This window comes from Arvicola amphibius, chromosome X (assembly GCF_903992535.2).
Source record: "Arvicola amphibius chromosome X, mArvAmp1.2, whole genome shotgun sequence".
Lineage (NCBI taxonomy): Eukaryota > Metazoa > Chordata > Mammalia > Rodentia > Cricetidae > Arvicola > Arvicola amphibius.
The window spans coordinates 3,694,914-3,707,832 of record NC_052065.1 but is presented as its reverse complement, the minus strand read 5'-3'; the positions used below and the strand labels follow the sequence as shown (position 1 = coordinate 3,707,832).

General features: G+C 35.7%; 1 protein-coding gene across 1 annotated transcript in view; it reads left to right on the top strand.

Moving 5' to 3' along the window:
* Cnksr2 (connector enhancer of kinase suppressor of Ras 2) overlaps positions 1 to 12,919 on the top strand; it is a 224,261-nt gene that overhangs the window by 142,741 nt on the left and 68,601 nt on the right. Inside the window, 1 exon segment of the mRNA XM_038316573.1 lies at positions 4,849 to 5,063. Within this exon segment, the coding sequence (XP_038172501.1) occupies positions 4,849 to 5,063 (215 nt within the window).

Here is a 12,919-nt window from a genome sequence, read left to right as displayed (position 1 = left end):
ACATTTATGTAATGACAGATCAAATGTGTTTTAATTTTATGAACCAATGTTTTTGTTGAATTCTTAAGTATATGATCTTAAAATAGATGCATAGATCACGGTATATATTTAAGTACACTGGAACTATAAAGTTCTTTTACCATTTGAATTTAGTATCTCATGAAAATAAATCTGTTTCTATATTTTAGTGGAGGAGGACATTTTAAAGTAACATTGACGTTGGTCAGTGGTGGTGCATTCCTTTAATCCCAGCACTCACATCTCTGAATTTGAGGACAGTCTGGTCTACAGAGAGAGTTTTGGGAGAGACCGGGTACACACAGAAACCCTGTCCCAAAAGAAAAAAAAAACAAAGAAACTAATATTGACAAACAAAATTATTTAGTTTTACCTAAGTCAGTGTCTACCTAATTTTTAAATATTTTTTTTAAATTTTCATTGCTGGATTTATAATAATAACACAACCCTGATTTCTATTGCTGTGATCAAACACTATAACCAAAAGCAAATTTTTATTTCAACTTACATATATGTCCCTCATAGTCCATCCTACAGGTCATGGAAAAGGGATAGAAGAATGAGCCACTAAAAAAAGCTGCTTAGTCAGAGTGGGGAACCCTGATGGCTCCTTGGCCTTGAGAGGGAGGGAGGGGAGGTATGGGTGGAGGGGAGGGGAGGGAAGGGGGAGAAGGAGGGGAGAGAAAGGGGAGAAGGAGGGGAGGGAGGGGGGAGGAGGAGGGAAGGAGATGGAAATTTTTAAATATAAAAAAAAATAAACCATGAGGAAAAAAAAAAATAAATAAAGCTGCTTAATGGTTTACTTACTCAGTGTGCTTTCTTATATACCACAGAACCACCTGCCCAGGGATGGCATCACTGGGTTGAACTTACTTACATCAATCACCAGTCAAAAAAAAATTCTCTCTTCTCAGATATGTCTAGGTTTGTGAAGGTTTACAAAAATCAACCAGCACATCTGATTTCTCAAAAAAGGAATTTTAATTCTTTCTGTCCTTTTCTGAAGTTTCTGTATTTTCCTTCAATTTTATTTGATAATGTACACTATAATTAAGTTAAATAATGATTCCCAGAATCATCAGTATAAAAGTCATATACATATTTGTTCCTCTGACAACTGAAACATGAATTAATGGGTTAACTCTGTTGGCATCTTAGATATTACCCAGTTGTAATGACTACATTCTGCATGTCCTATGCTATGTGAGAAGTGTCCCTGCTCGTCTTGTGTTGATACTTGACTCCAGACTACTAATGCTTTTAAAACCAACACACAAGTTTTTCAATACATAACTGTTTATTTGATAGTAAATGAATAATTCTTGTTTATTAGATGTTTGCTTTTCAAAACAATATTCTGCTGGCAGGTAAAGGTGCTATTAGCTGCTTTAGTTTTGGTATGCGTGCTAAAAGAGTAAGTTGTGGCTCTCTTGAAAATGTAGCACTTATAAAATGGAAAATTTGGGGAACTGATCGATAAAGCAATGGAATAGGAATTTTTCAAAATTTCAAAAAATTTTCTTACATGCTTGCCCTAGCCTTGATGGGCATAATAGATGGAACTACATCATCTCACTCCATAGTTAATTTGCAAAAAGAGCAGAAATAAATTACATAAGAATGTTAAAATCATAAGTGACAACTTATAAAGGCAGTTGCAAGCCTTGAAAGATTAAATAATACCACATTGTTGCCCCATTAATAATTTTTATCATGTCCAGTTAATGCTCAGACTTTAAAATAGCCTAGCAAAATATACTAAATAAATTTTATCTGTACAGATAATTCAAAGGTATAAAGATGGTGTGTTTTTCTAGAGGAGTTAAAATCTACATTTCTTAATTTTTTGGCTGGTACATAAAAATAGACATGAAAGTATAAGGGTAACTTCTAGAGATGCAAAAGAAGGGATCAGGAAGAGAAGAGTAAAGGACAGTAAACATGACCTAAATATGCTGTCTACATGTATATATAGAATGAACCCTCTTAGTTTTCATAATTAATACATGTTAATTATCTGACAAAAATCGCATTTAATTCATGCAGTGAAGAAAGGAAAGAGGTTAACTGAAAGGTTAAAAGAGAAAGGATTGCTGAATTTGCCATTCTATATGTAGTTTCATTAGAAATATATAAAGTGCTACTTTGAAAATGGTAAATGTCACCAAACATGTCACAGCTGGTATTCATATGCCTTGATTTGAATCCTGATATTAGGCATTTACCAGATGTGTTTCCTTGGACACATTACTTAACAGGTCTCAGTTTTCTCATGGTAAAAAGGTATAAATCCTCGTAAGCATAAGGCATTGATGATCCAATACTTATAAAACTCTTAGGAAGTACATGACATAGAGTTAGTGTTTATATACACTTTTATTGTTGTTAATCTTGTTTTTATGATCCAAGTCTTATAGATTTCTGGTTTTCATTGATTCAGAATTTATTAAACTACACCTTTGTCATATATATCTTTTTAAACTTTTGGGTGAATTTGATTTTCATTGGCTATTCTTGTACTTCAGGGTCTTCTACGCGAAGTCTTTGCTATGACTGCTGCTTGCTAAATTAAAGTGGTATTTATTGAGGAAAAAGACCCAGAAAGAATTGGACAAAAGAAGTGACTACTTGATTCTACAAATTAGACATACTTATTGTTTTAAAATATGCAGGTCTAGGCTTAAGGCCATGAGACAGATCCCAATATTGCTAAGACAGGGTAATATCCAAGCGCATGTTGCTATAATTTAGTTAAAATTAAGTTAGTTTGTGATAGTGGTATCAGAAACAGTAAGTTAATGTCCTAAAAGTAAGGCTAAATGCAAGGGTCCATTACCTTAGAGTGTCTAGCAATGACATAGATTTATAGGCATTATGGAATAAAACTGAAATCCACTACTAACTATGAAAAGAAATATGGAAATAGTGATATTCTTTGTAAAATATTATATACCTTAATATTCAGGACTCCAACGAGAGCAAACATGGGAATATTCTTTATTAACTATAAAAAGCACTTTAACTAGTATTATCTGGACAGTTCTCAGAGGCAGGTTTCACCTTCTGGCTCAAAACACACATTTTCTTCATCCACACATGCCAACCATAACGTTGCATATGAGAGTGTGTTTTGTATACGAGAGCTGAAAATCAGTATAAGTATAAGCCTATCTGGGAAGAAAAACAATGTGATGTGAACTTTGTTCTCTGTTGTTAGGCAAGCTACGACCCTATATCTATGCCATGTCGAATATAATTGGGTGGGGGACTATGAAGATCCAAATAAGATGAAGAGAGATAGTAGAAGATGTAAGTGTTCTAGAATTTTCAGTGTAGGCTGGGTTTATTTAACTAAAAAGCAAATTAAATGTTCTTTAAATAGATATTATGGCATTAGCAGAAACTTATTCTGTCATTGACTGACAGTACAGCTAAGTGAAGCCAGACCAATATTTGACTCCCTTCACCCATTAGTAATGGGTATTTTATATGAATGCCTTCTAAGATGTTCTAGGCAGATAATTACACAGAGAGAAAGAGGAATATTTGTAAATTGAAAGTTAATAATTTGGAAGCAAGGTCAGAAGTGGTGAAACTGCAGTAAAAGATTCATTTCAGTTCAATAAATAGAAACAGTTTTGCCATCAGTCCCAATTATTCGGCGTGCAACTGATTTCGTCCATGGAACCACATATGATGGAACCTCATCATGAGCATTGAAGCACGTAGGTTGAAAATGTATGATGGAAACTGGGCCAGTGACTCCTAACCAAAACCATAGAGAACTGGGGGGAACCGGTGCTTTGTGCTTCTTCTCTTCTGTTTGCTGTTCAGGGTTATTCTCTTACATGGAGTGGGCTACTTTGAAGTATCTACCAAAGTAAGTTTTTATATTCACTTAGCCTGTTACTGAGGTGAGCAGTAGGAGGAGCACAGTGAAACCTTCACAGCTTAGGTAGACTTAGCAAGCGTGGCTATGATGGCCCAGCTAGTGATGCTACTTCTGCCTTTCAGAGAGCCATGAATTGTAGATGGACAACAAACAACAAAAGCTGTTCCTAGGAACTAAGCTTCCTTTCCGGTATGGTTGACCCGTTTACTTATCATTTCTATCCATAAACTGTAAAACATCCACAGACCACATAGGCAAGCAAGCATAATGTCTGCTTCAGAAGTCTCCCTAAACACTTTTTTGTAGAGTGAGATTTCAAAATGTTGAGAAGTTCAAGGACACAGTCAGATTCCTTTGCATACATGTATTAATTCCATTTTCCTAGCTTCAGTATCTAATCTCATTAATTTTATTGGACAAATCAAGAAAAAAATTAAAATGCTTATCATATGCCATCTATAAGATTCTTTGGGACTTCTTATAATAGTGACATCCTGTGGGAAATTTTTATACTAACTACTAAATGCTGACTACTAATTTAAGGAAGGATTCTGTGAACTAAGTTCATAATGTGGGCTTTAACTTCTCCAAGAATGTTACCCAAAACATTGGAAGCTATTGTTTATCATCAAGGTTTAGGAGACTTTTCCTGCGGAGCTTCCTAAATAGTGTAAGTTCCACCCATACAGAGCTTAAAGTTTAAGTTCTGCGGGTGATTTTAATGTAGTTATTCCAGAGTTCAAACCAGAAGAAATAATCCAAAGGATATGTCTTATTGTCTTAGGATACCAAATAATTACGTTCTACTATTATCACTACATATATTGTAAGTTAAATCAAGGTAAAGTAATGAAGTGAAATCTTACAGCACACATTTGGAAAGAATGGTACACTACAGATATTTGCATATTACATCAGTGTATTTCTCTTTTATGTAGAAAACTCTCTACTTCGATATATGAGCAATGAAAAAATTGCTCAAGAAGAATACATGTTTCAGAGAAACAGCAAAAAAGACACAGGAAAGAAGTCAAAAAAGAAGGGTGATAAGAGTAATAGCCCAACTCACTATTCACTGCTACCTAGTTTGCAAATGGATGCATTGAGACAAGACATCTTGGGCACACCAGTTCCAGAAACCACTCTGTACCATGTAAGTAAACTCAAAAAGTCTTTCATACAGCCTTTCTTGGAAGGCAAAATTGCTTTTGTTGTTAAATCCAATTTTTCCCATTGCACTATTTTATAAAAGACCTAACATTAAAAATTGACCTTAAATTATTAGGGATTGATTCGTTTTACAACTCAGATGATCAAGTATTCCTATTTGTAGCAAACATCTATTTAGTGAAATAACTTAATAGGCACGGTATTGACAAGAAGAGTAGTTAAGATTTGTATGTTAATAAATACTTGGAAGGTCCAGAAATCCAGATTAGAGATCAAATGCTTCATATTTCATAATTCCACTTAAAAAAGACCATCTGCTTTCTGCTAGCTAGTAAAAACTGGCAAGATACAAGCACACGATTTGGGGCTGGGGGTATGGCTCAGTTGGAAATCTGTTTGCTGCAGCACAGTGTGGGGACCAAATCCAGATTTCTAGCACACAGGTAAAGTCAGGCATAGCGGCATTTGTAATCACACAGTCCTGTATCCTATTACTAAGGAGTAGACACAAAATACTCAGACTCACTGCTTAGTCAACCCAGCTGGATCAGTTGTTCCATGTTAGTGGGTGACCTCTCAAAGTAAGGTAAAGAGGCTAGAAAGCTAGCTCATTGTGTAAGAGCACTGACTCCTCTTCAGAGGATGAGGGTTTAAATTCCCAGCACCCACATGGAGGCTCACAACCTTCTGTGACTTAGTTCCAGGAGTTTCAACAACTCTCTTCTGGCCTCTGCAGGCCTAGGCACATACATGGTACACAGACACCAGTGTGTACACAAAACACCAAGAACATAAAATATATAAATGTTTGAAAATAGTGAATGGAGGGGGTGGTAGAAGAAAACATTCAAAGTCAGCTTTTGGGCTTCCATGTATGTGCACACACGCACAAATGCGTATGCAAAAAGCACAGCATTATATGGGGGAAATATGCTGATATTTCCAGTGTAATTTAACTTATATATGGGAGTATGCAAAAGTGTACAAACAAGGAAAGATACCATACTCTGGGGACAATAAGAAAAGTGTCATCGTGGGCAGCAGTTGAGCAAGAATGAAAAGTTTGAGTAGTGATATTTAATGAGAATGTAAATGCCAATCATCACAACATGTGATACGACATGTTCCCAGGATTCCACGAGGTTCAGAATTGCTAGTTTGTTAAAAAGAAAACCTGTAAGTCATTCTATGAGGAAGAGTCAACAATGCAGGCAGAGTTAGATCAGGAGTTTTGTAATGGAGTTTTGAGACTGCCCACAGTACTAACAAGAGCTCATTAAAGAATTTGGGCTAAAACATATGATCACATCGGCAATGTGGTAGTGTTCTAATGGAGAGCATCACTTGAAAGGTCAAAGCAAAGCCATTAAATCCATCCCAGATGAATTATGAGAAACAAGAATAATAACCATGCAGAAGCTGAAATCTTGTTAGTCAATAACATTCCTTTAAAGCTTCAACATGTTTCAGGCTGACTTAGGATAGAGTTTGTTTTAACAATAGAACTGTAGCTTCCACTTCCACTTGACCATTGAAAACAGACTAAATTGGGCTGGGGAGATAGCACAGTCACTAAAAGTGATTGTCATACAACAGGGGGCCAGAGTTCAGATCCCTAGTACCCACATAAAAAAGTCAAGCATGGTAAGACACACCTATGGCCCCAGCACAGGGGAGCCATGAAGACAGGAAGATCTTGGCTTGCTAGACATGGTAGTCTAGCCTAATTGATAACTTAAATTTCAATAAGAAACCTTGCCTCAAAAAAGGTAGAGAATGCTTAGACATCCAAAGTGAACCTCTGACTTCCCACAGGTGTACATACATGTGCAAACCCATGTAAATGCCCATGTTCAAGTGCACACACATGACATAGTAATACATGGAAAAAGATTATGAGATCTTGAATTAGTAGTTGGAGAAATAGAACTTAATGTTCAAAGTATCGAATCTACCATATTGTTAAGGTATGCCATCTAAGTATGCAAGATGCGAGAGTTAAGAACTTTATTCTTGAACTGTCTCTCAGGGTTACTATGTTAAATTATCTTTCCTAATCTCATAAACTATGTTAGAAAAATGTTTTTCTTTATGTGGATTAGAGTTTCATCAGCTTCAACGCCCCCTTCTCTTTCCCAAAGGTCATATTCCTTGTCTCTTCCTCTACAGGAGACTAAAATGTCTCAGCCAAAAGCCCTTTAAATAGCTGACAAATCATATTATTCTTTCCAGCAACATATGAAGGGAACCTAAAATTGGTATTCTTTGATAACCTGTGAATGGGGCTACTTTTGTTATCATCACAACTCAGAAGAGCCATGCAATCACTGAACTTCCTCTAGAGACTGGCTCCAATTTTGAGTAACATCCTGAACAAAGATCTCGAGATGAGAGACAGCCAGCCTATTCAAGAGCAAAATTGGTAGTTAGAGATGAAGCTGAAGAGGGACCAAGAGGCCACTTTGATTCCGAGTAGATGAGCAGATAGAGAGTTTGGATTTAACCTTGGAAGAGTAGTAATCGATCAAACACATTTATATATACAGTGTGTTCCATTCTGTCGTGCATGTACAGACGTGTATACAGAGAAAGGGAAATAGAGAATGAGTCTGCGAATGTTTGAATTACTGTAGAAAGGAAAGCCATAGAAAGGCAAGTCCAACTGCTAAGAATATTGTGTATTATTACCTAAGAGTAGAAACCGTTGCTACTTTTCCAAAGAACATTCATTATTTATTGAGGAAAATCAAAACCCTGATTGAGGAACTTCATTCTAGAGGCTCATTTAAAAAATGAAATTTTTTTTTCTTTCTGTTATAGTTTCTTGAAAATGCAAGGTCCAATATCAATATTTAACTTAATCACCTTCATTATTAAATGGTTATCTTCAGTTTCCCTGATTCTTTGAATAACATGGGTGTTTTTGATACAATAGGATTTTAAGGGAAAGATGGAACATTGAGTTTCATAGGCCACTGTATCTGCTATAGTACTAATTCCATGGCATCTACAGATGTTGCATTTAGATAAATTTAGATAACAATTTAGATAAAATGTTAATTGATATCAGGATTATATCAGCATGTTATAGTAATGTAGTTCCTTGTTAAGTTGTGTGAGTACTCCACCAGTAAGGAAGTGACTGAACTGGAATGCTAGTGCCCTTTTCGTATTTTTGACTTGAAAATGGATCCTTTATGCATGTCCTATTACAGTCCCAGGGAAGGCAACAAGATTAACTCCCTCACACCATGTCTCTTATACTCTTGGACAGAGCTTCAGTGCCAGCCAGTTCTTGCTTCTTCCCTTCTTGACCATCTGATTATAGAGATTCCACTAAGCCTACCTCATCAGCTAACATTTTTCTTCATTCCCAACATTAGTTTTACTTGTAGGTAAAATAGCTCAATTCTGTCCTGAAAATGTGGAATTTGCTAACTGACCTTAGAGCACACAGAAGAAAAGACAAGCAGTAGTGTATGTATGTTGTATGAAATCCAAATGCAATAAGAAGTCTTTATAAAGATAAATAACTGACTTGCCCTGAACTCATCTTTCAATATTATAGAAGAATTGTTACCAGCTTTCCAAATGGCGTTATTCAGTGAAATAAATCAAGAACCTACTGAAGTAACTTTAAAAAAAGAACAGTGTACACTTTTGCTTAGTGCAATATACACATAACGATATGACAATAAGCATATTTCATATCTCATTAAAAACTGCAAAAATTAATCATTATTTTAAATATACATGCAGAGATACCAGAATGAATAAAATACCATTGTGTATCCATTTGTATGATTTTAAATAGGTTTGTTATCAGATTTTTAGTAGGTGTTGAAAAACCCATTAACACCTTTCCTAAATCCCAACATTTCTCTAATTCATCTTAATTTTTAAGATATGAGTAGAAACACTAGCTGTTACATTATTTCTAGTAAGGAGGTTTGCCCATTCTGATAAATTTGTGAGGTAATATTTTGTTAAGTTACAAGGGTCATTGGAAAAAAGTCAATGGAGGGGTGTTAAGACTTTTATTTGTTTATTTTTTAATTTAACAAGCAATTGACCTGCAAAAGGACATTGTACTAAGCACTTTATAAAGTAGCAATTCAACCTCAATAAGCTATGAAGAAGGTACTGGTGTCAGACTCATTTTACAGGTTAGGAAACTGAAAGACAGATATTAAAAGTAGTTACATGGTAGAACTGAAATTTGAACATCAACATTTTAAACAGCTCTCCAAAACTAGCATAACTTTATCAGAAAGGTAACAATTGTAGTAGTTAAAACCATATGTAACTGTAGACCCTAGTCTAAGAATTATAGAACACAAAAGGCTGATAAGTATCACTTCTATGATTAAATATTAGCTAACATTTTCCTGATAACTTATGATGACTCCATGCCAGAAACTTACACATTATTGTTGGAGTCCTCAAAATGATTCTATGATGTTGGCATTCTTAATACTGTTTCTCTTTCTGGTACTAAAAGGAAGGGAGACTATTCATTTTACATAGACATAAAAAGTATCAGATTTTGGGTCCAAAAACCCCATCTTTAGATGAACAAAGCCATTTTCACTTGGAAAGTTCACCATCTAGTAGGGAAGGCAAAACTATTGTTTCTATAATCAAAATATTAACATTAATTATTAAATTAGCTGAACTTATTAAGGTTGGTTTGCCTAGCAGCTCTCTTATTTAAATACACTGTTTCGGGATCCCAGTAACTAAAACAAGAGGACAATTAGTAATGGAAAGAAGCAATCTGAGCCAACCATTGTTTACAACTAATTTTAACCTAATTTTGACTTTATTCACCTAGAAAATTGCTTCAATACATTGTGACACGTTTCTCCTTAAACAAAGAGCATGCAAGCATATTAAATATATGTTTAGTTTTGTGCTTACTCCGGTTTCTATGGATAGCTTGGTTATTTCAAACCAAGTATTTACTGTGTCAAATCATAGTAGCACTGACGAAATCTTACACACCGTCAGCACTGTGAATATATCTGTCAGTAAGTCCACTTCTACAGAGCAGGGATTCTAAGTATGAGCTATCCCTGGAAAAATGTGTTGGTGCTTTGGGCTTGACCTAGAAGTGAAAATCCTTTCTTGATTTTTATGGACAATTAGTAATTTCAGTTTTACATGTGTATGTGTATACACCAAAATAATAGAGTTCTAAAATAGCAGAAGTGAAGTATAACATTATCACTTATATTAGTTATTACTAACCTACTAGATTACTTTTTGAAACTTGATATACACAGCTGAATGAGGACATATTTATATAGCATATATATTTCCCTTCTTCTGTTTAGCCTTCAGAACATAATATGTTTGTTTAATGTGTAGGCACGCATTTTGCCTGCATGTGTGTAAGTTTCCCAAAACCGTTAGAACTGGAGTTGCAGGCAGTCATGAGCCACCCTAATGTGGGTGCTGGGAACAGAACCTGGTCTCTGCAAGAGCAATAAGTGCTCTTAATCACTGAGCCTACCCTCGAGTCCCCTAGTAGATAATTTTAAATTACAAGTTGAATAATCATAAAATATTAACTTGAATAGAGTTTGCTAAGTATTTTAATTCTGTAGGATTTTTCCAGTAAACCTGCTGTCCAAGAAGCCATGGCAAAGTTGTGAAGCCCAGTGTAGATGGTTCTAATTTACATGGTAGTCAGGAGAGAAGTTATGCTTATACATCATTAGAACTTTCAAGTTACTGATTGTTTTAGTTGCTGTTCTTTCCCATAATAAATTATCTGTGAGTTCCTTCCCTTCAATTTCAGTTTATTTTAGGTTAAGAACTTTGTCCTCTAATGAGTCGTAATTCATGTTTTACCACAGTTGTCTAAGAATGATGCTGTGAATAATCCACAGGTAGAGTGCCTACACAAAAACACTGCATTGGTATAAACTATTTCCCCCCACTGTAAAGTATGGACACAAGAATACCTGGCCCCAAGGATCTGTTGGTGTGTCTTAGAGGCCCACAGTGAAAAACAATTGAGATTCACTGCCTTAGCTATATGTTTACATGGGGAAACTGAAAGAAATTTTGACTGTAATTGTTTATAAATGTGAACGTTTTATTGAATGCTAGTCCTGGAAAAAATCTGAAAGGAAAATTCACTTGTATTTTCCTGACTCAGGTATTCTAACAGTTATTTTGTGTTTCCATACCGGGATGGTTTATAAGCTTTTCTTTTTGTTGGTGTTTGTTTCTGTTTTATGAGACACAGTTTTTGAACGTGTGGCAGTCCTATGGCCATAACCTCCAGAGAATCTAGATTGCAGGAGAAAAGCACCACATATAGTTTTGTTTTTCCTTTTGAATGAGTTACCTATTGGTACCCTGTTCCACATTGAGGTCATCACATACTGATATATTTATAACTGGACTGTTTAGACTAGAGAATAAAAATACTTTATAAACTTAAAAGGTTTACAAATTGAGCCTTAGATTTAGTACAGACACCCATTTTCTTTTTCCCTAATAAATCACAACCCTCTCCCTTCAAAAAAAACAAAACTAGGCAAAATACATTAACTCACCTGTATGAATGCTGAGAGGTAGGAAGGCTAGGGACCTCCAAACATAAAGTACAGCCTGGCGGTAATTATATTTTTTTTCTTGACTACTATGTGAACTGGCCCTGCTTCTGGCCTGGCCTGTAGTGTTGTAGTCTGCTTTTCTGTAGCTTTCAAAAGTAACTTGGGAAGGAGAAGGTTTATTTTAACTTACAGGTTATAGTCCATCATCAAGGGAAGCCAAAACAAGAAGTGTAGCAGAGACCAGAAAAGAATGTTTCAAACTGGCTTGCTTCCTTTGGCTTGCTCAACTGCTCTCCTTAGTTAGTCCAGGCCCACATTCCTAAGGATTAATACGGGCTAGGCCCTCCTACATCAATTAGCAATTAAGAAAATGCCTCATAGACATGACTGCAGTCTAAATGATGGTACAATTATTTAGTTGAGGTTTTCTCTTCATAGATGACTAGACTTGTGTAAAGTTAACAGTGGAAGCAAACAAAATAAGGTCCATCAAAGCAGTTTTTCTCTTTTTACCAGTGGGCCAGAAAGGAGGTAGTTCAATAGGACACGAACACTTTCAACAATGCCTGTCTGTTGTAAAAAGCAAGAAAAAACAAAAGGACAAAAAAAAAGAAAAGTCATGCTTTCCTTGTCTACCACAAGCAAGAAAAATCACTCATTTACAAAGACTACATAACAATATTGCATGTTAAATGCACCAATAATTGAGATCCAAAATAGAAGAATGAAAATAGATCAGAAGGGGAGAAGTTCATAAACCTACAATTATGACTGGGGACTTCAAATCCCTCTCTCAGTAATTTATGGAATCAGTAAACATGTTAGCAAGAATATAAATGTACAAATGATTGTCTGCACAGAATTGATCTGTTACTGTGCTGCGTGGTTTATATCAACTGACACAAGCTAAAGTCATCTGAGAGGAGGGAACTCAATTAAGAAAACACCTTCATAAGATCCAGCTGTATGTAGGCCCATTGGGCATTTCCTTATTTGGTGATGATGGTGGAGGGTCCAGCTCATTGTGGGCAGTGCCATTCCTGGGCTGATGTAAGCCAGTAAGTAGCACCCCTCCATAGCCTCTGCATCAGCCTGCCTCCAGGTTCATGCCCTGTTTGAGTTCCTGTCATGGATTCCTTCAATAATGAACAGCAATATGGAAGTGTGAGGCAAATAAACCTCTTTCCTCCCCCAAGTTGTTTTGGTTGTGGCGTTTCTCACAGGGAATAGTAACCCTAACTAAGACAGTTATCTAACATGTTATATATTC